Genomic DNA, 27,536 nt, shown 5'->3' with positions numbered 1-27,536 from the left:
TTTGTACTTATTTAGTATTTTATTATGTTGCATTTCCAACTATGTAGGCTTACAAGAGAAGTTATTTGTAGCATCATTTGTTTCTCCGGCAGTCTATTCCATCTCACATAGACACACTGAGGAGCCCACACCAACCCTAAACCCAGCGTAGAGTGGCTCAGTGAATGTAGAGTAGAATGTGTATATGTGAGTCCGTGTATCAGGTGAGACACTGTAGAAGGACAGAGTGCCACCCATCCAGTCCAGATACACTCCTACTCGGTTGGAGTCAGAACTGTAGTGGGAGCTGTAGGGGGAGGCAGGTATGGCAATGTTCTTCTTGTTGTGTCTGACAGAGTAGCTGTTAAAACCATTATAAGAGTCTGAGATGCTGTTACAATAGCATCTCAGAGTCCATGATAGTTCATTGTATCCAAATACACAGTCATTACTGCTTCCTTTCCTCTCAATTCCTTTATATGTCATGGCTATAACAGCCTCTCTCCCGCTCCACTCAGCCTCCCAGTAACAGTGTCCAGTCAGACTCTCCACACTCAGAACCTGTGTACATTCATCAAATCTCTCCGGATGGTTTGGATATGACTGTTTTTCTCTCACACATTTTATCCCTCTTTTCCTCTCAGGTCCCCTCAGAAACAGATGTGTGTTTGCTGTGTTTGAGTCCAGTGTGAGCTCACAAGCATCTGCACAAAAAAATTAGATTATAGATTAGAGATTAGAGAAAACCACACAAACTGTGTATGTGTGTGCGTATGTGTGTGTGTGTGTGTTACATTTCATCAGTCCTGGTTTCATCCTGATCTTCCCTCCATGATCCAACCTAAAAAACACAAGACCACACACACACACACACACAAAATGAGTGACAGGACAATAAAAGAAGACTAAAAGGTAACACAGGGGAAAAAGTAATTGCTGAAGAATGATCAAATTAATTGAGTTTAACAGGCAAATGCAATATAGTTTAAAATCATACTGCTTACTTGTGATTTTGCCTTATATGTTTAAAAATCTGTTGCTTACCACACTGAAGTTAAAAGATCAATCAGGCAGAAATCTTATTTTGAGACCCTTCGTCAACAATAATTACAAATAGATGCCATTCTAAAAACTGTGATCTCTCAGCTGAAAGGCTGTACTGACTCATAAGGTTTCATGTTGGTGCATCATGCTTGGACTTTGACAATGGTAAGTTGCAGATGCTCTCTAAACAGCTGTGAGCAGAGAAATTAATTTCACAGAAAAAAACTAAGATTATGCACATGGTCTTTTTTTTGCACATTTTGCACCCATCATTTAAAACTTATTGAGAAGTAATACTTAATATTTAACAAAATAAAAAAAAAATTGCCATTCATGAGATTTCACTCTCTTTTCATGAGACAGAGCTGTTTGATTATGTTAGCTCACTTTAGCTTTAAAATCTGGTAAGTTAACATTCGCAAAAGCTAAATTTATAACTAGTCAAACAGTGCAATTTCATGGAGCAACAAAAGAGAATAAAACAGTTTACTACTAGATTAGAATCTTGTGATCTGACTGAAATTTGATTTAAATATCTTCAGGAAAACTGCAGGAAAGCTGTGGATGTCAGTTCTGACAATAAAGATAAAATCCTTACTAAAAGGTTTGTTGATTGGCTGAATAAAGGTGTAGTGGACTTGGCTATTTTTAATTTTTCAACTGATCAAAACTTTTTGGACAAAATTAAACCTTTGACTTAAGATACAAAGAACAATCCTTGATGTCATGAGAAAATCAAGTTTATGGCACCCAGAGTGCTCTAAGGACCTGCTGATTATATTGAATTATATTGGCTGTAAAGTAAGATTTATCTGGGTTACTGTATTTGCTAAATGTTATTTTAACAATGTCTAACCATAAATAATGTTCACTAGTTAGCTTTTCTTAACTTAGCTGCTAACCGTATACTTGATAAAGGACTTGCCTGATTTGATTAATGCAAACCTGGCTTCCAGATAGGTTTTTGTTTACTTTAATTTGACCTACATTCTTATTTTGTCACTTCTCACAATATGTCCGCACTAAAAGTATTGTAAATACTGTTTAGTTTTGTGCTTCAAAATGTTCTGCATACATTCATATGTGTGCCTTCCTGAAATATTGGCACCCCTGATAAACTTGAGCAAAATGGGCTGTAAAATCATCCAGCCCTATGAGAAAGATGAGAAAGACCAGAGAATTCAGCAATGATACGCAACAAAATGTTGCTGAGCTACACAAATCAGGAAATGTCTACAAGCTTAAGAAGTTGAAAATTCTCATATCCATTATCAGAGCAATTATGAAGAAGTTGGAGACTTAAATGGAAACGCATTTGGAGATGTTAGGAATCTACCAGAAAGAGGACATATGTCTATATTCATTCCACACACAGCTAGGAGGATGGTTAGAGAGGCCAAAGAATCTCCAAGGATCACAGCTGGAGAACTGCAGAAATTAGTTAGGTCTTAGGGTCAGAACTTCTTCCAAACTACAATGAGACACCACCTACAGTACTTATTGAAGTTGTTTGCCTCTGCACTTCTCTGTTCCTCTGTTTTAAATTTGTACTAAAACAATTCCCATGTGGTTAAAGTATATATTCACAGATGACCTTTGGAATATATAGCTTTGCAGGTGTTTGTGATTAGTCAGGTGTATATAAATGTCTATTTGGTGAATGTACAAGACAGATTTCAGCATCTAGTCTTGATTCTAGGCTTTTGGTCACCCTTGGAGTTTTGCTGTTTGTCAACATGATGACCAGACCTGTGCCAATGAAAGTTGAGGAAACTATTATAAAGCTAAGAAACAGGAGTAAAACAGTAAAACATCAACCAAACCTTAGATTTAACAAAATCAACTGTTTGGCATATTTACTAAGAAGAAAGAGTGGACTGGTAGGCCAGGGAAGATCTCCACAGCTGATGACAGAATCTCACCATAATTCTCAAACACCTGTCAATCAGTTCAGAAAAACTCTTCAGGAGGGAGATGTGGATTTGTCAAAAACTACTGTCTGCACTTCATGAACAAAAAATACACTGGCTATACTGCAAGATGCAAATCTTTAGTTAGCCACAAAAACAGAATGGCCAAGTAACATTTTGCTAAACTGCAGTTAAAAGAGCTTTCAGAGTTCTGGAAAAAGGTCTTCAAACAGATAAGTACAGGATGAACTTGTATCAGAGCAATGGCAAGTGTGGAGGTAGTGGTAGTGTTATGGCCTGGGTCTGTATGGCTGCCACAGGTTCTAACTAACTCATATTTATTTATGGTGTAACTGCTGATGGCAGTAACACAAATAATTCTGAGACATATAGAAACATCTTATCAACTGAAGGGAAACTGGAAAGTTTTTGACTGGCCAGGTCAGTCACTTGATCTGAATCCTATTGAGCATGCCTTTCAAATGCTAAAAAAATCTTAAGGGAATTTGCCCCTGAAACAAGCAGGAGCTGATGATGGCTGCAGCACAAGCCTAACTGAACATTACTAAAGAAGGTACACAACATCAAGGGCCTTATTTATAAAACACTGTGATTCCAGAGTGAAAGTGTGCATGTGCACAAAAATTTAGGAAATGGCTCACGCCCAAAAAAATTCAGATTTCTAAAACATTGAATATGCACTCTTGAGCGCAGTTTCCTTTTCATAAATCATTCATTCTTATATTCAATTATCCATAAATGGTCCATACAAATTACCTTATGAATGCTTAAATATGAGGTGTCCCATTTATTGTTGAGTGGGATAGTGGTGACAATGGCAGAGCGAAAGAAAAAAAAAGAAATTTTTGCATGTGAACAATTACTTTACAGCTGTTTAGGCTTGCAATTATCTGCATCTATTACTAGCCCACACTATTTATTTTGGCATAAAGATCAAGAACGCTGGAAGACAGAAGTAGATGTTTGAAGCAATAGATGTCAATACTTAAAAACAGGCTAATTAACTGGTACACTCAAACAAATAAATGAACACATAAAACAAAACACTGCTTAGGTATGAGTGATTTTCATGATTAGTGGCTTATTATAGAGCATAATTTGGTATGAAATGGTATGAGTGAGGACAAATTGCACATTTACCTGCAATTCTCTATTTACCACAGGGTGTCACCAATTCCTGCTCTCTCTCACTTTTTTATGGCATGGGTCAAAGCTTCCGTAAACGTATTCCTATTTTTCTGCCATGTATTTGTTTCCCTGTTTCTATGTGAGTTGGTGCATACACATATTCCAAACTGGTTTTGTGCATATGGACCATTTATAAATAAGGCCCTAGGCAATGCCTACTGCAGACTTCAGCAGTCACTGCATGCAAATGATATGTAACAACTTTGAGTAATTTACTGCACACATCACTGTCCCAATCATGCTTAAACGCAGCTGCAATTTCTACACTGTATGTACAGAAATGCTCTCTAATAAAATCTGTGCATATTCACTTTAACCATTTATACAAATTTAAAACAGTGGAGTACCGAGGTTAAAAAAATGGCATTTTTTTCTGCGCATTTCAAAGTATAATTTGTATTTGCTTAATTTGACATATTAGAAATCATAAAATAACCTTTGTTCCTGCCACAATGCATGCTTTTATTCCCAATATGGTATATTTAGCTAATAAATACATACGTTTCATTAAAACATGCATAAAAATGCCACATTTATATTTGTTTCCTGTGGAGGTTTTGTTTGTTTACTTTCACTTAAGGAATGAACAAAACATGTAATTTGACCAGGACTGTACAAACTACACATTGTTGCTTTTGCAGCAAACCCATTTTTCTTTTTCTTTGTTTTTTTGGAAATACCAGATGTTCATGTTAAAATTTCATGATGTAGGGACCAATTGAAACACTTCAAATTATTTTGAAAAAAAAAACTGGATCCATTAACTTCAATTAAATGTTAATAAGGTTTTTCTCCTTCTCCTGTAAATTTATACTTTTGAAGTTATGAGTTTTTGTCTCAACACTGATGATAAATATCAATCTTGATGATAATAATTATCTTGTAGACACTGGACCGCTGGCTTGATATTTGTTGGTACCTTGCTGATTGATTAATTAATTTCATTCTGAAATAGGCCTAGATTTTATTCACATAGATAGATCACTGTAGCCCAGTGATTGTCCCTAAGAAATATCTCTGGATAAGTCCAGGGTGTGTCTGAATAGAAAAAAAATGTCAGTAACTCACTGTATTTTCTCCAGTGTGCAGTGAGGATCCTCCTGTAGATCAGAGAGTAGCTTCACCCCACACTCTCCTGGGTCATTATAGGTGAGATCCAGTTCTCTCAGATGGGAGGGGTTTGATTTCAGAGCAGATGCCATAGAAGAACAGCCATTTTCTGTAACCATACAACCAGACAATCTGCAGAAAAGAGAAAGGTGCCTTACATTACATTACAGTAATACATGACAGACAAAGTGAAACCAAGCAAAGGGCATAGGGTGGTGGAGCGAGAGCATGTAGAGAAGGTACGATGCTGTATCAGAAACTGAGGAAGAAGCAAATTCATGCAGAGATGCTAATGAGCAGGTAACAAAAACCAGATGTGAGTATTAGGTTTGCACTCCCAAGAAAGTGGAGCTGGTCGAAACAGAGAGGCTGGATAGGTGGAATTATTTTTTTTTTTCCCTTTAGCATGAATAAGTGTTTGTTTGTGAACATTAAACATTTATGTTTCATTAAATGACATTTTTGTTTCTGTTTAGTATTGAAAATAAAAAAATGTTCACAAAAAAAAGACATTTTTGCAGTTTAGTTTCCATGTATGGACTACAAGAACTAGAGAACTGCACATTCAGAAACTTTGACACAGATTACAGTGTACATCAAATTAGTGTTGAAAAGAAAGCATATTAGGCATTTTCCACTTTACAAACCACACTACATATACACAAGGTTGGATCTGCAAATTTGTTCTCATGATAAATTATGTTCCGTGATACACAGCATGCACTAGGCTAGCCAAAACTGAGTTAAATTAGCCTAATGCAAATATATACTGATACTCTTTTTTATTTAGATGTTTTGAATGTATGATATGCTAACACCACTCCCTATCCTTACACTAAGTGGTGAAAATCTGCCTCTACAAAATCCCTAAAGTATCAACAATACATCAAAAAGACAAACAGCCTTTCTTAAAATATTTAAAGTAATATCTGTTCTTAGATCTCGTTTACGTTTTCCAGCATTTCACTGGATCAACTCATAAACAGGGCTACACGTGCCTTAAAGCGATCAGCCTAAAAATAAGCAAATAGAGTGAAACTGGACCTGTAGTACATTATGAAATCTTGAAAAATTCCATATATATGCATAACAAGGCATTGTTTTCTGAAAGACAAGAATTTCTCCAAGATTTCTAATGATAACAAAAATAACCGTAGAAAATTATTCTGTACTACAGTTTGTCTTTTAAATCCCTCACCAGCAACCATCAAGGAATCTTAATCAATGTGAGGAATGGGAGGAGTTTGCATTTTTTTTTTTAAATAAAATGGTTACATAAACATTACATCTAGTACTCACTCTGTGGTTAGTGGTGTATTGCATCCAACAGCCTATCGGCCACAGAACCTTTAGTAAAATTTCCCAGACACAGTCAACTATGCATTGGACCTAATTCCAACTTTTTTTTTCTATTTGATTGTCCCTGTAGCACAGTTTTAATTACAGTAAACCACTCTTAGTTGCCATGCTGCTTCCTGGACCCACTTAGATTGGCAGCAAGACCACTACTCAAGAAACACAACTTAAATTACAGACCGATTTCCAATCTGCTGTTCCTTGAAAAAAAAAATGAAAAAGAAAGCAATACACAAATAGCTTAATGTTTTTTCTTGTAAAACAGCATGTATGAAAAATTCTGTCACACTTTAGATCAGGTCACAATACAAAAATCTTTTACCTTGGTAAAAGTAGTTAATGATCTCAGAGTGAACACCTTGTTCTTTTGGACCTTACTGGACCATGATGTTGTAATCACTGTTTACTTCTAGACAAACTGGAAAACTGGATTGGATTTTCTGTGGTGGTTTTGTACATGTCTGACTGATAGACAGCATTTTGTAAACCTTGGTGAATTTGTATTTGAAAAGAATGACATTTAACCTTAACCTTAATGAACCTTTTAGCCAACTGTGTCTGAGCACATCGGAATTAGACCTCCGCATTTAACCCATCCGTGCAGTGAAACACCACATACACACCAGTGAACGCACACACACTAGGGGGCAGAGAGCACACTTGCCCGGAGTGGTGGGCAGCCCTATCCACGGCACCCAGGGAGCAGTTGGGGGTTAGGTGCCTTGCTCAAGGGCACGTCAGTCATGTACTGTCAGCTGAAGGGATCGAACCGGCAACCTTCCAGGCACAAGGCTGGTTCCCTAACCTCCAGCCCATGACTGTGGTATACCATAATGGTCTATGTTTAAGCCAATTCTTTTTTCATTATATATGCAGCCACTGGGCCATATCATCAGTGAACAAGGTTACATCTTTCTAGAAGCTCACTGGGGCTTGGACTTGGATTTTTTCCATTAAGATGCTTTGCAACACTGCCTGTTGCCTGTCCTTGGTGTTCACATCTCAGAGAATCTGACATGGATTGAACACACCACATGGGTGGTGAAGAAGGTGGTGGTTGGTCTAGTGTAGTGGGTAACACCTCTACCTTCTACGCAGTGGAAGGCACCACAACACCTCTTCTACCTCAGGTAGCTGAGGAGGTTTGGCATGAACCCTTGCATCCTCAAAGCATTTTACACATGTACTGTGGAGAGCATTTTAACAGGCTCCGTGACCACCTGGTATGGAAACTGCACTGCCATCGAGCGGAAAGCTCTGGGTGATATGGACATACCCGGCATACCTATGGCTGCTTGTCCCTTTACTGTCCAGCAAGCATGACCAGAACATCATGCCCAGGACATTAGACTCAGGAAGTGTTTTAACCTTCAGGTCATACCGCTGTTATTTTACACACTGTCAATAACTGAACTAAATATCATTGATATCAGAGCTTAGTGTCTAGCATCACAGATCTAATTCACAGAAAGTTCACCCGAGTATCTCCAGTTTACAGTGTGAACTCCTCAGTCCAGCAGAAAGCAGCTCCACTCCTGAATCCTGCAGGTCATTGTTACTGAGGTCCAGTTCTTTCAGAGTGGAGTTTTCTGATTGTAGAATTGATCTGAGATTTTCACAAGCCTTTCCCCCAATATTACACAAAGCTAGTCTGAAAAGGGAGAACAAATACAATGTATTTTTAGTATACTCACAGAAAGACTTCTGAATTCAAAAGGGAAAACATTTTGTTTACGCAATACACTACAAATTTGTGCATCTTTATGTTTCTGGAATTGCATAAGAGATACAGTAGAAATCACATGCATAAATCATAATCAGTGCTAGTAGTATTTTGAGTTTACAATTTATTATGCTGTTTTTCATTACTGTCATCATATTTAATATCACATATTTAATATCACATATCATCACATTCAATGGTCAATTCACAGAATGTTCACCTGAGTGTCTCCAGTTTACAGTGTAAACTCTTCAGTCCAGCAGAGAGCAGCTCCACTCCTGAATCTTGCAGACTATTCTTACTGAGATCCAGCTCTTTCAGGGAGCAGTTTACTGATTGTAGAGTAGAGCAGATAGTTTCACAAGAGTCCAAGGTGAGTTCACAGCCAGCTAGCCTGCCAATGAAGAATAAATGAGGAATAACAGTTAAAACAGGCACTGTTTATCAATAAAGTATCATAGAAATTATGTTTTTCTTTATTAATTGGTGTTAAAGTTTATGGGAAAACACAATTTTGAATAATTTATGGAAAAAGCCCTTTGATACTTAGAGTAATGCATATGTGTCTGTCAAAGTGTGCCATTTTCATTTTACCTTTTAACACTGCACAATTTTAACCCAATACTCATATCACCCAATTTATAAACCTAAATTCCAAAAAAGTTGGGACAGTATGTAAAAGACTCATTAAAACAAAAAAAACAGTGTTTATTAGTTTCTGTTTGACCTGTTTTAAAAAGAAAACAGTACAAAAACCTAATATTTGATGTCTAATGAAATTGTTTTTTTCTGTAAAATGTGCTCATTCCAAATTGACGCCCTGATTCCAAATTGGGTGCTGAGTGGTGTGACATTCAGTATATGAAACTTGATCAGAGCTCTCCCACTACTGATTGGCATTTCGACTCTCATTTGGCTCAGCTCAATTCGTAAAAGTGAACACTTTCGGTTTTTCATTAAGCAGCATTTTGCATTTTTTCTCCCAAAATTAGCCACATAAACAATATTATCTATTATTCAATTTTCAAAAAACTGTGATTTATGATTTGAATATGTATGATGCTGATATATTACATCAGGAAACATATTAATTAATTAAACTGATTAATGATTGAGGCATACTATTAATATTATGTAATATTATGCTCTTACACATCCCTCATATGAGAACTAGAGCCATTCAGGACCCAGGAACTGGAGCAATCTAGGCACAGGAACTGGAATCATCCTAAGCACAGGAACTGGGTCAGCTCTAGTTGTGATTGCCACCCCAGGGGAGGTGGCTAGGGGAACCACCACAGTAGAGGAGGTTCTGGGAACCACAGGTGTAGTAGTTTGGGGTGGCATGATGAGAACAGGCATCATCAGGCCAATGCTCTCCATAGCACTGGTCAGAGCCTTGGAACCCTGCACTGTCTCACTGGCCATTCTCCAGAACTCTGGGCAGCACTGTGGAAACCAGTGATGGCTTGCAGGAGCCATAGACAGTGCTGTGAGACCCTCCTCTGCCAATGGGAACTTGCCACTCGGCAAAACAGGGACTGTAGTGATATCGACATAGCCCCTCCCCCGCAAAAATGTGTGAGCCTTCTCCACTCTCAGCACTGGACCAAAGGCAAACAAGAAGAGGCTCCAGAACTTCTCCAATGAGTGAGCCACTTTGCCATATGAGGCTCACATGTGAACTGTCCAGTCTGTAGCAGGCCCTTGCAGTAAAATAACGAAGGCCACGAAGGCCACTTCAGCTTCCTCAGACTTGAATGACTCACTAAATTGGGCCAAATAACAGGCACTCACCCTTGAAGCCCCAACACAGCTTTGGCTCCCCATAGTAAAAGCTGGGGTAAGCTGGTGGCGTGGAGACAGGCTTGTTGACAGGCTAAGTCTTCTGTAACATATGGGCTTAAGCAGGTTGCAAATCTGAAGAGGCCTTATTAGTGGCATTCTAATATTCAGAGTCTAGACAAGCAAATCATCCTAGACTTGTTTACTACCTCCTGTAAACCCCTTTGTTTGATTTAGAGGTTGCAAAGTCTCTGTGTTTCTCTGTGTTTATCCCCTACATTCCAGGCCTGTTTAATCCCATGGCAACGCAAGAAAAACTCATCTATTCAGCAAGTACCACTGATTACTGTAATGCTCTGTTTACTGGGTTTCTTAAGAAAACAATACTTCCCTTAGAATCTGCATGCATCCAAAACAAAAAAAAGACTACACATCTCATCACGTTTTGAAAACGACTAGCTGCTTGGATCTTTTGGATTAATTTGAAGTTATTTTATGTTTTAAAAATAGCCTAAAACCAATTATGAAAAAAAGTAGAGAGATTGTTTGTTTTTATGTTTCAGAACTGTAGAACTCAATTCCACATTTGTTTAGATGGTTATATTGGAAGAAAAGTCATTAGGCTAGCAAAAGATATTCCCTAATGTGCAAAATGTCCCTCCTCAGCTGCTCAACACCCCTAAAACCACCAAACCTAACACAGAAAGTTAACAAAACTTGAAAGAAAGTGCATAAATGAACACCTCCAGCAGAGGGCATTATTAAGTGAAATAGGTCCAGGGCCTAACTTAAGGAGTTAGATAGAGATATTTACCCATAAGTTACTCCTTATATTATAAATGAGGCTATATCACATATTAAAATTGCTCATAATGTGTATATTGTGTTGTTATTGTTATTAATAATAGTATTACAGTGGCATGGTAGCGTGTGTGGTGTTTTTAAAAGTGTATCAGACACAGCGGTGTTACTGGGGTTTTATACATGTCAGTGTCACTGCTATGTTGACAGTTGAGATCTAGGGAAAAGCAGATCTGTAGTCAAAACCTGACTAGAGGATGGCTAACACAAATTGTGCATTATCATATGAGCTAAAGTCTTTAACTGTACACAAGCAAGGTAGCCACAAGATAGGGGATTCTAATGAAGTGGACTAGAAGTGTTTTTTCTGCTGTTATAATAATGTGCAAAAACGTGAATACTACATAATGTACTTAAAAACTATAATCTTCCAATTATGTGAAGGCAATAATCATAATAAATCACCAGTTTTCAAATATTAATAAAGATATTAATGTGTAACACTCACATAGCCTTTCTGCAGACGGTCACAGCCGGGACCAGTCGTCTATAACCCTCACCTGATGTGTTGTATTTCTTCAGGTCCAACTCATCCAGTGCCTCCTCTGAGATCAGAAGCATGCAGGCTAGTGCTGAACATTGTCCAGGTGAGAGCTTCTTTTCTGAGTGTTTATGTGATCTTAGATACACCTGAATCTCTCTGGATAGAGAATGGTCATTCATTTCAGAAAGACAGAGAAACAGATTAATGGACCTCTCGGTGGAAAGAGATTTGTTGATTGGGATGTGATATTGTTGATCTTCATCTCCTTTAATTAATTTCTTGATGTACTGTGTGGTTTTCGCTGTGCTGCTTGATATGTGTGTCAGCAGACCCTGTAGGAGTCTCTGATTGGACTCCTGTGAGATGCCCAGCAGGAAACGGAGGAAAAGATCCAGGTGCCCATTCTGACTTTCTATGGCTTTATCCACTGCTCCCTTCAGCAGCTCATCCAGTGGAACATTCTCAGTCCACTCTCTGTATTGTGGTTTAAAACTCTGCAGCAACTTGATGTTCTTTATCTCACAGCAGTGAAACACAAAGACAGCTGCCAGGAACTCCTGAAAGCTCAGATGAACAAAGCAGTAGACCTTCCTCTGGTGAAGCACACATTCCTCCCTAAAGATTTCAGTAAAAATCCCAGAATACACTGAGGCCTCAGTGACATCAATGCCACATGCTCTAAGATCTTTTTCATAGAACATCACATTGCCCTTCATCAGCTGTTTGAAAGCCAGTTCAGCCAGTTTTAGAAGAATGGCTCTGTTGGACTCCAGCAGGTTCTTTGGGTCTCTCTCATCTTTCTCCTCATACTTCTCGTTCTTCATGTTTGTCTGAGTGATCAGGAAGTGTGAGTACATTTCAGTCAGAGTTTTAGGGATTTCTGTATGACGCTGTTTCACGATTCTCTGAAGAACAGTGGCTGAGATCCAGCAGAAGACTGGAATGTGGCACATGATGTGGAGGCTCCTCGCTTTTTTAATGTGTGACATGATTTTCTTGGCTTGGTCTTCATCACTGATTCTCTTCTTGAAGTACTCCTTCTTCTGTGGGTCATTAAATCCCTGAATTTCTGTCACACGGTTGATGTATTTAGGAGGGATCTGATTGGCTGCTGCTGGTCGGGAGGTTATCCAGCACAGAGCAGAGGGAAGCAGCTCTCCTTTGATGAGGTTTGTCATCAACACACTCACTGATGATGTCATGGTGATGTCAGATACTTTGTCACACTGTTCAAAGTTCAGTGGAATTCTGCTTTCATCCAGGCCATCAAATACGAAAACAGTTTTGCACTCATCATATATCTTTGGGTATAGATCTTTGAGCTCAGGATGGAAGTCACATAGAAGTCCATGAAGACTGTATTCATCATTTTTAATCAAGTTCAGCTCCCGGAATGGAAGCACAAACATGAAATCTACATCCTGATTGGCTTTTCCTTCAGCCCAGTCCAGAATGAACTTCTGCACAGAGACAGTTTTTCCAATGCCAGCAATGCCTTTAGTCAGCACAGTTCTGAGATTTTGTACTTTTTGTCCTTTATCTTTTTTTGTTTCTTTGTGTTTGTGACCTTCAGCTGTCACAGATGTAATGTTATATTCTTCAATTTCTTCTTTGTTCTCTTGTTCTGTATCTCCTTCAGGACCTCGTAGAGGCTTAAAGACATCTAAGCAGTTGAGTGTAATGTCTTGTAGGTGTTTCCTGGATGTTTTCTCCATCTGTAGAACCTCATGTTCTTCATTTACTCCCTCACTTTCTCCCTCTATGATGTAGAGCTGTATATAAATCTTATTCAGGAGGGTTTTATTCTCTTGTGTTTTGATTCCCTCGAATAAGCTCTCATACTTGTTCTTCATACAGATTTTATGTCTCTCTAAAACTCTGTGAAGGATACCATTCATTGGTTGGTCAGAATCCTGATGGAGGTGTCCAGTTCCCTCCACGAGAGTGAGTGCCCTCAGTGCGGCTGTGGACTGCTCTCTGATGGATGTCAAATACAATAATACAGACAAAATGAACATAAATGACCATAAACTACTTACAATGCCTGTGAGTGAAGATCCTGCTTATCACATACAATGTCTCTTTTCCATGTCATTATCACCTGTTGTTTGAAATTAAATGTGTACATAATTTAGGAGATTCTCTCTGTAGGTTTGCATCAGGATCCAAAGATGAACTTCATGCCTTGTCTTTTGAAACCCAGCGTGTCCCAAATTCTGAAGGTTGGAATGACCAATTATGCATTTTGTTACCGCTGGGTGGCTCAGAATAATTATTCCTCAACATATCATATTCAAATAGTTCATGAGCCTTCATATGTTTGACTTAGTAATCAAGTGATTTTTCCTGACTGAATCTGGTACTTATGTCTACACTGTCAGAAAAAATGATACTGTCCAGGTAATTTTTAGTCTCCTAAGGAACAAACAATGTTCATATAACTCAGTGGTACTTAAAGTCCACTGGCATACCTCAAATGGCTTTTACATTCCTTCTTGCAAGGGGCATGTTTGTACATTTTCTTAACTTTAAATATAAAAACAAAACAAAAAGCCTTAAGTCAAGATAGGTTGCAACATAATATGGCATAGTTATGTTCAAGATGTACCCTTGAGGTTACCACCCCATTAACAGGGTTTCAGTGCCCTGAAAGGTACTGTTTTTTCTGAGTGTGTAATATTATGTCTGGAATGCATGGCATGGAAATCAATAGTAAATGCAGGACACATTTTTAAGCTATATATATTTTAGGCTATATGAGTATTTGTGTTACCAATCTCTGTACATTTCTACAGGTCATTCATATGACCATACCACACAACCAGATACTGGACATGCTGGACTGTCCTTCTACACTACTGTGATCAACTACACTATCACAGTCAATGAACAGCAGAAAGTGTCTGCTATGATTATCTTTCACCATTGCTTCATTTATCATCATTGTTATCCTGAAGCATAATAACTCACTCTGGGTCAGAGGGCACAGGTCCACTGCTGAATAAAGGACGCTGGCCCATAAAATGGTCCTTCATAGACACACCACTGGATACTGAAGAAACTGCACTCTTGGTCTGCAACCTGAAAACACCATATATCGACATAATACAGCACCTTTATTAATCAATCCATTTTAAAAGATTCTTTGTAAGGTCATATTCCGTTTGCTAAATGTCATTAAAAACAAATAACAAATTTAAGTGTACCATGCTCACAAAGTGAAACAAATGTTGTGTATGTTCCATGTAATATGCTGGACTGGAAGCAGTGCTGCTATCCAACTCTTAGCTATGTGCTTGGTGAGTGTTCCAAAGTGTTCAATTAGTCCTCCTCTGATTAAGAGACACTGTAGCTAATCAAGAGTGGAGTATGGACAATTTAAAAGAGACTCTCCATCCCAGCCATGCATGAGAGATTGAACCCTTTTAAACGTAGTTCCTGTTAATTGCTGGACAGCATGCTTGCTGTTATCTTGCTAGTCTCTTGCAGCTTTTTATGTTTTCAGTTAGCTGTTGCATATTAATTGTAATTAATTACAAATAATGATTTCTGGAAGTCATTTTCTCTCGTTGGATTTGCAGGTCAACTGGAAAGGACTTAATTAACATATATTGGGAACACCTGACACCATTACCAACTAAAAAGGTTGCACTGTTGTGTGCTTGCTTGCTCACTATTGTTCCGCTTTTAAATCTCATTTTTAATCTTTCAAGTGTTGGGATTTTGTTTTATTTTCTTTTTGTGTTGAGTCCTTGAGAAAGCAACTCTGTTTGTTTTACAACAGGATCCAGGACAGGATGAGAACACTGTTTTTGGCGTTTTATGACTGAACTATGGAATGGGGGTGTACTAGCCACGGTAAAAGTTGCATTTGTGGGAGATTTATTGCAGATGCTGGATATGTACATTGTGTGCAAATAAAAAGGAGAAATTGTGTAAGAAGTTTGTTATCCCAGAGAACTTCGAATGGAGTCAAAACCAATGTTTTATGGCTCTGAGTGAATGTGTGAAGAAAAGGGACCTTGCAGGGTGTGTTCAGGTGTTTCGGCAGTGAAACGCCTTGATAATGACAGGAAAACAGCAATTTATAGAACAGTGTGCAGCGGCCTATGCAGAAAAATATGTGAACACACTCAATGCTCCATTAATGTCCTTCAGGCAAAGGTGGAATTATTAAAGAGAGAGAGAAACGAGTCACAAAAATCAGGTCAGGTGCAAGCAACAGAAAGTGAAATGACATCAAAGTGCCTGTGGCCCAATGGGCTGATAGTTTGACTTCAGACATGCATCATTTGATTCAAATGTGCATCTGCATGTATCTACTGTGTTAAAGACTGTAGCCACCCAACGAACAGATTGCCAGCAAAACCCAGAAGCCATATGATGAAACATGCCACTACTGTGGTAAAACATGATCATTGGGGCCGTAGTTGCAAAAAGAAAAGACATGCAAGCTTGGGGAAAACCCAGCCCCAGGTTGGGGGTGGGCCTATCTCCCCTGAGGTGGCAGGACAGCTGTTAAAACTCATACAGCAGGCAACTCAATCGTCTGCTTCCCCCACCCACATAGAACATTTCTTTAAACTAGAAATGTCTGCTGTGAGAGCATGAATTACACTCTCGCACTGTCCTGAGAGACTGTGGCTTCATTGCACACCTCTACTGCACTTATGTATTGTATTGTGTTGCACTGTTCTGTGTGCAACTCTGTTCCTTTTTCTCTGGGTATCAACAGTGACTTTTTATAAATGTAATGTTTCCAGCCAATTACATATAAACAAGACAAGAAGCTGTTTGTCAAAATCACTGTGAATGATCATGAATGTGATTTCTTGATACGAGTGCGCAAGCTACTTTAATGCCTTCATCCATGGCCAAGGATGTTGGCCTTCTGTTTATTAAAACTGCCATTGTAATCACTAAGGTGACTGGGGAAAGTTATGATACCTATCAAACAGAGCCTGCGTGTTTAAACCTTGGCCCTTAATCTCTTTCATTCTCCTTAGTAATGGCTTCCATCAAAACACGTCCAATTCTAGGTATTGATGCTATTTCCCAGCTGCATATACAATTGGATTTTCAGTCTGAAAAGCCTAAGCTCACTATTCTTGCACCTCAGATTTCAGATCCTTGTATTATTAACCATACTATTTGGTCTGAAGATAAGGATAAATGTGGTCTGTTCGTTGTTGAATCTGTATGACTGACTGGTACACCTCCACTAGCCACTAAGCAGTATCCAGCTAGGGAAGGTACTGAAGGAATTTGACCAATTACTAGTGAGTTTCCATGGTGTGTAGAGAACCATTCAAATGGGTCATCATTTTTAGGGGACATTCCTATAGTGTCTTGGGGGTTTGTAGTGCAACTTAATCATAGACATAATAGCTACACTCAACAAAGACTGCCTAGCTTCACAGCAAAATCAATACAATAAGATTGCATTCATTAGTCTGGTCCATGGATAAACTAGTTATCAGTTAACACATTTTTCAGGGTTCCTGCACCCACAGAAACCTACTGGTTATGTGGAACCACAGCCTTTAGTGAACTACCCACCAGTTTCAATGGTCGGTGTTCACTGATTTATCTCTTACCAACCATGAGACCACAACAGTCTATATATTTTCAATCAAGTAATGTCAATAATGCAAATCATGGTATTCATGAAAAAGGTTCCAATCATTCCTTTTGTGATGATTTTAATCATCAGACAATGATCCCAATCCGTGTTTTGAACATTTGACATGAAGTCAGACATTCTGGAGTAGGTTTTTAGGTGTACTCATTCCAAATTATGGAGTTATGAGAGCTTTGGATCAAATGCATATTTTATCTCATGAAGTTGAAAAATTAACTAATAAAATTGCCAAGCTTTAGGTTTCATCCCAGAGACATTGCACTCACATAGACTGATGATATTACAAAACAGAATTACGTTATACTATGTCTGAGCACAACAAGGAGGCACATGTTCAGTAATTGGGCCTAAATGTTGTTCTGATATCATCGTCCCAACACAGGACCTCTACACCTATATTAAAGATTTAGATGACCTATGTGAACACATTGCTTATATAGATCAGACAAATACAGATTATCTACTTGGTTGGGACCATGGTGGATGCACTGCCATGAGATTATGTTGATTTTTGTCACACTCTGTGTAATAATTGTAATCATCTACGTCATAATACATGGTTGCTATATCTGTATGTAGCATATAGCAGCTACCAATATTATTATGCTAAGCCCAACTAATATTGTGTCAAGGCATTACATCTGATGTATTGGTAGCTTATCTTACATAACCTAAAGTGTAAACACCTATTCCATGATGGAATATGTAGATGAATAACCGATTTTTGAACAAAATATAGCATAGTAATTACATGAGTTGTATTAAATGCTTCAGTTGTGTTCAAGGGGGGGATTGTTGGGATTTTGTTTTATTTTCTTTTTGTTTCATTTTTCTCTTTGTTATGCTTCTATGGTTTTAAGTGTTAAAAAACTAGCAGACCAGCATTCATTTACGACAGTACAAATAGCATTTTATGACCCCAACCAAGCACAAAATATAGGCTTTCTGGGAACAGAACAAAAAGTGTATGACACTAAAGCATTTGATCCAGGACAAGATGAGAGCACTGTCTTTGACCTTTTATAACTGAAACTATGGTGTTGGGGGTGTTCCAACCAAGGTATAAGAATCTGTTTTTAAACTGCTGTTTTCAGACCAGTTTTGGGAGATGTTCAGTACATATTGAAAATAAATTCTCATTTTCTGCAAATCTGCAAGAAAGGAGAAGGAAGGAGAAGGTCTCCCCCACCTCCTCCACCAGATAACACCTCTGATATTCAGAGGTTACTTCAACAAACTGAGCTAGTTAAAATTATTTCCTCCTCAAAATCTTCTACTTGCATATTAGATCCTACAAGTTTACTTAAAAATATTTAGCCAGAAATAACCAATTTTCTTCTCTCAATAATAAACTCTTCTCTATATACCAAAAACTCTTAAACTAGCAGTAATTAGACCTCTGATTGAGAAATCTAATTTTGATCCCTGTGAGATAGCAAATTATAGACCTATCTCAAATCTTACCTTTATATCAAATATTTTGTAAAAAGCTAAGCTCCTATTTGCAGTGGAATCATGTACAAGAAAAATTCCAGTCTAGATTTAGACCCCATCATAGTACAGAGACAGCACTAGCTGTTAGTTATTAGTTATATAAAATTATAAATGATCTCTTATTATCCTCTGACCAAGGAAATGTAACTTTACTGGTTCTGTTTTATCTGCATGCATTTGCAGTGATGCACTTGATAAGATAGACCATTCTATGTTGCTAGATAGACTAGAATACCTTGTAGAAGTAACAGGAATAGCTCTTTCCTGGTTCAGATCTTACCTGACTGATTGCTATAAGTGTGAATGTAAATGGCAAATCATCTGTTCTTACAAAAGTACAGTATGCTTTTCCACAAGGCTCTATTTTAGGACCTCTATTATTCACAATTTACATGCTACCACTGGGTACCATCTTCAGTAAACATTGTATCAATTCTACTGCAATGCGGATGACACACAGTTGTATTTTTTGACCAAACCAGATTGATAAACTTCAATTTAATAAGATTGTGGAATGGTTAAAAGACATAAAACACTGGATGTCAAGTAACTTCCTCCTACTCTTCTCATACAGAACAGAGGTTCTTCTTGGTCCAAAAGCTGCTACAAACAAACTGTCTAATTTAATGCTTAAACTTAATAGTTTCTCAGTTGCACCAGGAGAATCTGTAAAAACCTTGGCGTCACAACCGATCCTGATCTGTCCTTTGATGCACGTATAACCAATAGTACTAGCATAGCTTGCAAGGGTCCAACCTGGGCCACCGGCCGCCAGCAGTGGGCTACGGTGGCGAGGCACCACAAGTTCAGGGAACTCCAATTCCCAGAAGCCCTTGGGCTGATTAGGCCCAACCTGGCACACCTGTGGACACCTCTACTTAAGGCCGTGGCAAACAGGAGCCCTCTGTCACACCTTTGAAGAGGGGTGACCAGTATGATACTTAGCCCAGGTGAGTATTTAGACAAAAAGAAAAGAAAAGAGGGCTGGAAATAAAAGAGAAATTGCCCCAAAATAGCAGAAAGAAGAAAAAGATGGCTAAAAGAAATAAACTGCCCCAAAACTACTTAAAAGCAAAAAAGAACAAGAAACGGCTCCAAGCCAAACCAAAAGTGTTTGTTCCACAAACAACAAACAGGTGAAACATAAAGCTGATCTTCCTCTCATAATCACAGCTCATTAGTGTTATTTTGAAGGACAGTAACTCACTCTGGTTCAGAGGGTAAAGCTCCACTGCTGAATAAAGGAGGTTTCCCCATGGATGCATCACTCTTCACAGATGCGCAATTGGGCTCTCCTCCACAGCTGAATAAAAGAGGTTTCCCCATGGATGCATCACTCTTCACAGACGCGCAGCTGGGTTCTCCTCCACAGCTGAATAAAGGAGGTTTCCCCATGGATGCATCACTCTTCACAGATATGCAGCTGGGCTCTCCTCCACTGCTGAAAAAAGGAGGTTTCCCCATGGATGCATCGCTCTTTATACATGCACAGCTGGGCTCTGGAGACCCTGATTTCTGGGTTTCAGCCCTGTTCATATTAAACAGACATTTATAAAAAAAAAATTACAATCATGTGTTTTTAATTGACAAGCTGTCTATTCATCTTTCTAGCTTGTATTAGCAAGCATACCGGTCTGAAGTTGTAATGTTCATAATTTCGCTCTGCATGAATTAGGTTTCTGGATCAGTGGAGTTCTTATAATTAAGAAGACATCTATAGTGTTCCAAAGTTAGAAAGATAATGGTATTTGTTATGTAGCAAATATTTTGAATGAATCTGGTCAATTACTCTCACTGGAGTTCTCAAACATTCCCTATAAAGTAGAAACAACGTAGCACTGTCTTTATGCTTTCCCCCAGGTCTATTCATGCAAATGTAATGTCATAAGTTCTTAAGTGTTTTCTAAAGTTAAACCGTTGCTTCATATTAAAGATCTGAACTAGTGGTTCCCAATTGATCTTAACCCACCCCCGCCTCCATCTATATTTTAATGTTGTTAATCTAAAAACATTTTGAAAGATTTGTTTTTTGTTAATGCTTCATCTAAATGTGGATACAGAGTAGATATGAAATCTAAAGATTTGGGTATTGATTTTTATTGAATTGTTGCTTCTGTAACATTTATTTTAAATCTGATCATCCTTTTTCGGAATTAGAAATACAAAAAACAATGCATTCACTGAGTCTCTAAATGTCAAAGTTTTAATACTTTTACGCATGTGAAACATTTAAATGTAATGAAAGACTTACATGTGTTGTCAATGTTTGCTTTGTTTTATGGTTGGCTTATTGATGTTGACAACTCATATCTCTACCGTATCTTTAGGGAATCACTGGTAAAATCTGACAAATCTGGTGGTTGGTATAGTGTAGTGCTTAACACACTACAGACTGGGGTTCAATTCCCCACCTGAGCAAGCACCCTATACTATACAAATGAGAGTCCTTAGGCAAGAATCCTAACACTACCTTTACTTCATTTGACTAGATCTATCTACTTGCATTTTTGCATATTTTACTTTAACATTGTTAGCTGCCAGAATTACCATATCAACCAAATACTGTATACCATTGCTGTTCTGGTTGCTACCTCAGTGACTGCTATGCTCATATATGCTAGGCTATCTGCTAAGCTGCTAATATGTCATAATATGTTACATCCTTATTGTTTTGCATGTGTGTTCCTGTGTTGGTCCTGGAGGAATGTTGTTTCGTTTCACTGTGTACTTGTATATAGCTGAAATGACAAAGCCTGACCTGACTTGACATACCTGTACAAAATAATCAAACTAAGTTGTTCTGGATAAGAGTGTCTGTCAAATGCCATAAATGTAAAATGTAAAATGTAAAATCACAAATAAAATCTTACATCTTGTGGTTTTAAGATTAAACATTGCATAAAGACATACCATTCATGCTTTTCCAGCTACTAAGCATGCACATATCTCCAAAACAAAGCATGTTTTTTCATGCTTAGGTTGATTGGCTCCATTTCAAACAGCCAGCAACTTGCAGCACTGCTCATTCTATGTGGCAGTGTCTCAGTGGCTAAATGAAGCTTTATTTCTGCTATTTTTATTTTTTTCCTAAAAAATATTTTTTATGCAGAATACAGTCAGTATTGCTGCCATTACAGAATGCTTTAAGCAAGAAGCGAAAATGCCTGCTACTTCACTCTACTTACATACTCTGGTGCACACAGAGATCTGTAAGATGCCATTAAGTTTTTTCTGCTTTCAGAAAGAAATCACCCCAGAGTGCAATTATTAGCTTATTCTTTCTTATTTGATTGAATTATGGGGAAACTGCAGAAAAAATGTCTCAACAAATAAATAAATCAATAAACAAATAATAAAAGCACAGCCTAACTCATAGTCTGTATCTAATATTTCCATTCCTAGTCCATGGCAGAAATCACTCTTACAATAACACTTTTGGCAAGTCAGATTCATCAAAAATATCTTGTAAACAGAAACAATTACATCATGCCATTACTTGCTATTCTATGTTTTCAAGATGTCAGTGGGTGATACTGTTTATTTTCATCAATGCTTTTTGTTTTGATAAACATATCTTTATATACTATATTACACTTTCAGCTGAACTGTTTAGAAAAAGTGGAGCTGCAAACAGAATTTACATTTTGCATTATTTTGTAGCAGATTTTGCTTTAATAAACATAAATAATCTTGCTGAGACATTGTTATATAATTTGCCAAAAACTAAAATATGTATTCGACTCTGTGAGTCATAGGCTACTTCTTTAGTGCCCAATCAAAACAAAAGTCATATTTTTGACCTGCGAGGCAAAATCTTAACATATCACTCTAGTGAGGCAATCACTTGACCCTGAAAGTTTAAATAAGGTTATTCCTCTGGTAAATTATTTAGTGTCTGCTCTTGACAAGACTTGTTTAAGACTCTAATGCAAATGTATTACTGGTTTTAAAAGAAAGTGCAGAATAATCTATATATCATAACAAAACGTGCGGCCATGAGACGCTTAAACTTCACACATTTTATTTGATTTACTAATCAGCAGCATTTTCAACATCTTCATCCATTTTTGACACAAATCTTCCCATTTCCCCATGGTCCTCCCTTGAATGCATATGCTTAAGGGGGTGTTTTTCTATGCACACAGCACAAAAACAGGGTTTAGGCTTGTACACCAATTTTGAACATAAAATGCAGGCAGAATGCACATGAATTGTGTCTGAAATTGGTGGAAATGGCTTAGTAAATCAGGTCCAGAGACTCTCCAAAGCACAAGACCAAATAGAGGCGGATATACACCATATGGACAAAAGTATTGGGACACACCTTTTAATCATTGAATTCAGGTGTTTCATTCAGTCCCATTGCCACAGATATATAAAACCAAATACCTTGCCATGCAGTCTGCATTTACACACATTTGTGAAAGAATGGGTCGTTCTAAAGAACTCTCTGATTTTGAGCATGGTGCTGTAATAGGATGCCAATGTTCTTCCCTCCAAGATATTCTGTGATCAACTGTGAATGGTATTATTGAAAGTTTAGGAACCACAGCAACTCAGCCATGAAGGGTCAGACCATGTAAAGTTACAGAGGAGGTCGCCGGGTTTTGAGGCGCATAATGCATAAAAGTCTCCAACACTCTGCTGATCAATAACTGCAGAGTTCAAACCTCCTCTGGAAATCCTAATGCCTCAGCAGACCAAGACATTTTGGACAATAGTATGTTTCCAACTTTGTGGGAACATTTTGGGGAAGAACCTTTTTCTGTTCCAGCATGACCCATACCCCAGTGCACAAAGCAGCTCCATAAAGGCATGACTGGGTGAGTTTGGTGTGGAAGAACTTGACTGACCTCACAGAGCCCTGACCTCATTCCCATCAAACACCTTTGGGATGAACTAGAACAGAGATTGTCTGACCTCACAAATGCTCTTCTGAATGAATGAGCAAAAATTCCCAGGCACACTCAAATCTTGTAGAAAGTCCAAAATACTTTTGTCCATGTGTAGGTGACTTAATGAGTTCACACAAAAAATCACTGGTGGGTGTGATGATGAAGGGGTGAAGCCCAGGAGGAGCAGATGCTGAAATAAGCCATTTCAGACTGGGCAGGTCCAAACACAATAAAAACAGAATATTTAACAACATGGCAATTCACATATCATTAATATTCTGTTTTATAGCTCCTACATGGGAGCATACAGTCCAAAACAATAACTGACATGATGGACAAAAATAACTGGAAAACTCCAGGTAATGACTGCATTACCCCACATCCACATGTAAAACTGATCCCATCCAAATGATACTTTAGTAATTTCTACAAATAACTGTTAAACATAGTACCACACAGCCAGACATGCTGCACCGTCCTTCTCCACTGCAGTCACTGTCATGGAGGAAGTGCACTCTCATATGTGCTAAAGGTTTCCATCTATTGCAGGGGTGTCTTACCCACGAAGGGCTGCAGCTTGTTATTCCAACAAAGCAGAAGCATACCTGATCAGCATACCTGGGATAAGACCAACTGATCAAACAAGTAGAATCAGGTGTGCTTTAGCTTTTTTAGCAACCACACCAGCTCTTTGCAGGTAACACTGGACATCCCTGATCTATTGCTTTATTTCTCATTAGTGTTACTCTGAAAGATAGTAACTCACTCTGGTTCTGAGGGTAAAGCTCCACTACTGAATAAAGGAGGTTTCCCCATAGATGCATCACTCTTCACAGATATGCAGCTGGGCTCTCCTCCTCTGCTGAATAAAGGAGGTTTCCCCATGGAAGCATCACTCTTCACAGATATGCAGCTGGGCTCTCCTCCACTGCTGAATAAAGGAGGTTTCCCCATGGAAGCATCACTCTTCACAGATATGCAGCTGGGCTCTCCTCCACTGCTGAATAAAGGAGGTTTCCCCATGGATACATCGCTCTTTATAGATGCACAGCTGGGCTCTGGAGGCTCTGATTTCTGGGTTTCAGCCCTGTTAATATTAAACAGACTGAAATAAATCCTTGTTTGTGTTGTACGAAATGCAGCTCAAAGTTCAGAAATACAGATGAGATGTCCTCAGTATAGCTGTTTACTGATGGCAGTGATTTACCATGAAAAATAGGTTTCTTCCTTACTGCTGGACCTGATGGGCTCAAAGCTGGACTGGCGCCTTTTCACGCATACACAGCTGCACAGTGGAGATCCTGCACGCTTTACCCTGAGAGTGTTTCACCAACAATTAAAGTATTATATAATTGACTTCCATGTTATTACTAATTAAATAGGAGCACAAGAGACAAAAATATTTCAAATTTATTTTCTATTTCGTTAACTGTTTCTTTTCATACCAAGAGCTGAAGAAAACTTACTTACTTTGGATCAGAGGTTTGTACTCCAGTGCTGGATTTATGAAGTTCCACCATGCAACTATACCTGATAAACAAAAAGTACAATGTTTTAGGTCAGGGGTTCTTAACTCCAGTCCTATGCCCCCCCTGCCCTGCACAGTTTAAAGTTCCCTCTACACTAAATGTTCCGGATCCAAATGAAGAGCCCATTATTGAGCCCTTGATGAGCTGTGGCAGGTGTACTGTAGGTAGAGAGTATTTCAAACTGTTTAGGGCAGGGGGTCTCTGACTGAAGTGAAGAACCCCTGTTTTTAATGAAAACAAATACTCCTTTACTAATCATCACTGTGACACCCTTTATTCCAACACATTCATTACTAACCATTAACAATATCAATTTTTAATAATTAAGTTGTCTCCAGATTTGTTTATTCTGCTTCGAGTCTTTGTGTGATATTCAAGATTTTATCCATAAACCTTATTAATGTGTATATGTACAGTTTGTTTGAAGAAATGAGTAACACCACATAAAAAAAGTTTCAGAATGAACAACAGGGGTAAGTTTTGAATGTTTAGATTCATGTTTGTGTTATCAATGTTTAGATGAGTTAAATCTACTTTATTTTTCTACATGCCAAATTGTATTTGGCATTTTATACTCCATAATATTTTGAAAAAAAAAAATCATATTTTTAATTAACAAGCTGCCTATTAAGCTTTCTAAATTTTATCAACAAGCCTACTGGTCTAAGGTGGTGATGTTCATAATTTCTCTCCACATAAATAAGGTTTTTGGATCAGTGAAATTCTTTTAAGTTGCAAAGTTTGGAAATACAATAGTATCCATACAGCAAATATTTTAAATGAATCTGGTTAATTACTCTCACTGGAGACTTCATACACATTCCCTATAATGTCGAAATAATACAGCAGCGTCTGTGTTTGTAAAGTTAAACCATTGCTTCATATTAAAGGTGTGAACTAGTGGGTCCCAACCTGATCCTCAGGGCACCCCAGATGGTTCCTTCATCCCTCTGAGTTGCGAGTTAGGTTGGAGCAAAATGTGGAACAAGAATTGCTCTAATAAACTTATTACAGTATTTTCCACACCAAAAATAAAATTAAGCCTTGAAGAATATCATTTTAGAGTTCTCATCTCATTTTAGAGTTCTTGAGCCCTGATCTCCTGCTTATAGGTTTGCATTTCTAATAATATCCTAAAACTTAATTAAAAGTCTTACATGATCATGATGTGTAATTGTAATCTTTCTTAGTTTGTATATGTTAAACATAATTACTCATTTTGCACAGAAAAAAATATAGAAGAAAATGCTTCATATTTTTTAATTTTGTTATTCTAAAGACATTTGGAAAGTTTTTTTTAATATTATTCTTCATCTAAATCTGGATAAAGAAGAGATAAAATTTAAAGATGTGGATATTTGTTTTAATTACATTGTTGGTTCTGTAAAGTTTATTTTGAATCTTATAGTCCTTTTGGGGAATTATAAATACACAAAGCAAAATAATGTGTTTATTGAGTCTCTAAATGTCACCCAATAAAGCTTTTAATACTATTACACATGTGAAACATTTAAATGTAATGACTGAAATGTGCTGTCAAAAGTCGTTTTATGGTTCACTTATTGCTGTTGTTTATCTTATATCTCTACTGTACCCTTAAGGAATCACTGGTAAAATCTGACAAAAAATAAATAAGCCGATTGTGGTGTTAGGATGAAACAACGCATAAAGACGTATCATTCACGCTTTTCCAGCTACTAAGCATGCGTTTTCCTGCTTAAGATGATTGGCTCTGATTTAACCAGTCAGCGACTTACAGCACTGCTCAGTGGCAGTGTCCAAATAGCGTAATGAAATTATCTTTCCTACCTGCTTTCCTTAATTTTTTTTTCTGAAATAGTTTTAAGCAGAATATAGTCGGTATTGTTGCCGTGATCGCAGTTTACTGATCTGGGGAGTATTCACTCGATCAGTGTAATATTACTTCACATAGACCGTGGGCAGAAAAAAAACATGACGGTAAAAGCGTAATGCATATCAATCTGTCGTTACTTGCTATATCTGCGGTGTCTAACCTTATTTACTTTCTTTTGATGCTACTGTTCTATTCTATTCTAGATCTTAATGCTTGTTTATCAATCGTTTTCTAAAGTTTTTGTGAGCTAAATCAGAGACACAGAGACTAATGAATAACCGAAACCAAAACATCGTCATAATGTCAGGCGGAGTGCTGGAAAAACCTCAAGCAGCATTATTTCGGTAAACCTATACAGTCATTATGATCGCTAAGATTATGATCTAACAGTATATTATAACTCATAATATAACTCACATAAACCCTATTCTGGGTTCTGATGTTCATGTAACTCGAACTGGAATTTAATCCTAGTTTAAATAAAGAACTGTGACTGTGAATAGAAACCTGTTTGCTTTAAACTGCAATCCAGTAGAGCAGATCTCTTTTAGTCATGAACTTACTGTGCTAGAATCCAAGTCTCTGATGATCTCCTTCTTTGTTTCTCGGTTAAAGTTACTTCTGTTTTCACTGATGCGACATTGAGACCTTCTTCTTGTGG

The 27,536-nt window shown here is 37.8% G+C and overlaps 1 protein-coding gene across 2 annotated transcripts; it reads right to left on the bottom strand.

The window, feature by feature from the left end:
- LOC118800544 (NACHT, LRR and PYD domains-containing protein 3-like) lies at positions 1-27,536 on the bottom strand. Of its 2 annotated transcripts, XM_036560804.1 has the most exons (13): positions 27,439-27,517; positions 25,933-25,970; positions 24,962-25,021; positions 24,699-24,806; positions 24,258-24,578; positions 19,804-20,124; positions 14,432-14,542; positions 11,426-13,438; positions 8,552-8,725; positions 8,086-8,259; positions 5,211-5,384; positions 774-820; positions 1-683 (listed from the first exon to the last, which is right to left on the bottom strand). In XM_036560804.1, the coding sequence occupies exons 3-13, from the start codon at positions 25,009-25,011 to the stop codon at positions 94-96; spliced, it is 4,083 nt and encodes a 1,360-aa protein (XP_036416697.1). In that variant the 5' UTR covers positions 25,012-25,021; positions 25,933-25,970; positions 27,439-27,517; the 3' UTR covers positions 1-93. The 2 variants fall into 2 exon arrangements, with proteins under 2 accessions (XP_036416697.1, XP_036416696.1); XM_036560803.1 differs by lacking the exon at positions 25,933-25,970 and having other exon boundaries at positions 27,439-27,536.

This window comes from Colossoma macropomum, unplaced genomic scaffold (assembly GCF_904425465.1).
Source record: "Colossoma macropomum unplaced genomic scaffold, Colossoma_macropomum, whole genome shotgun sequence".
Lineage (NCBI taxonomy): Eukaryota > Metazoa > Chordata > Actinopteri > Characiformes > Serrasalmidae > Colossoma > Colossoma macropomum.
This window is presented reverse-complemented; position numbering and strand designations above follow the sequence as displayed.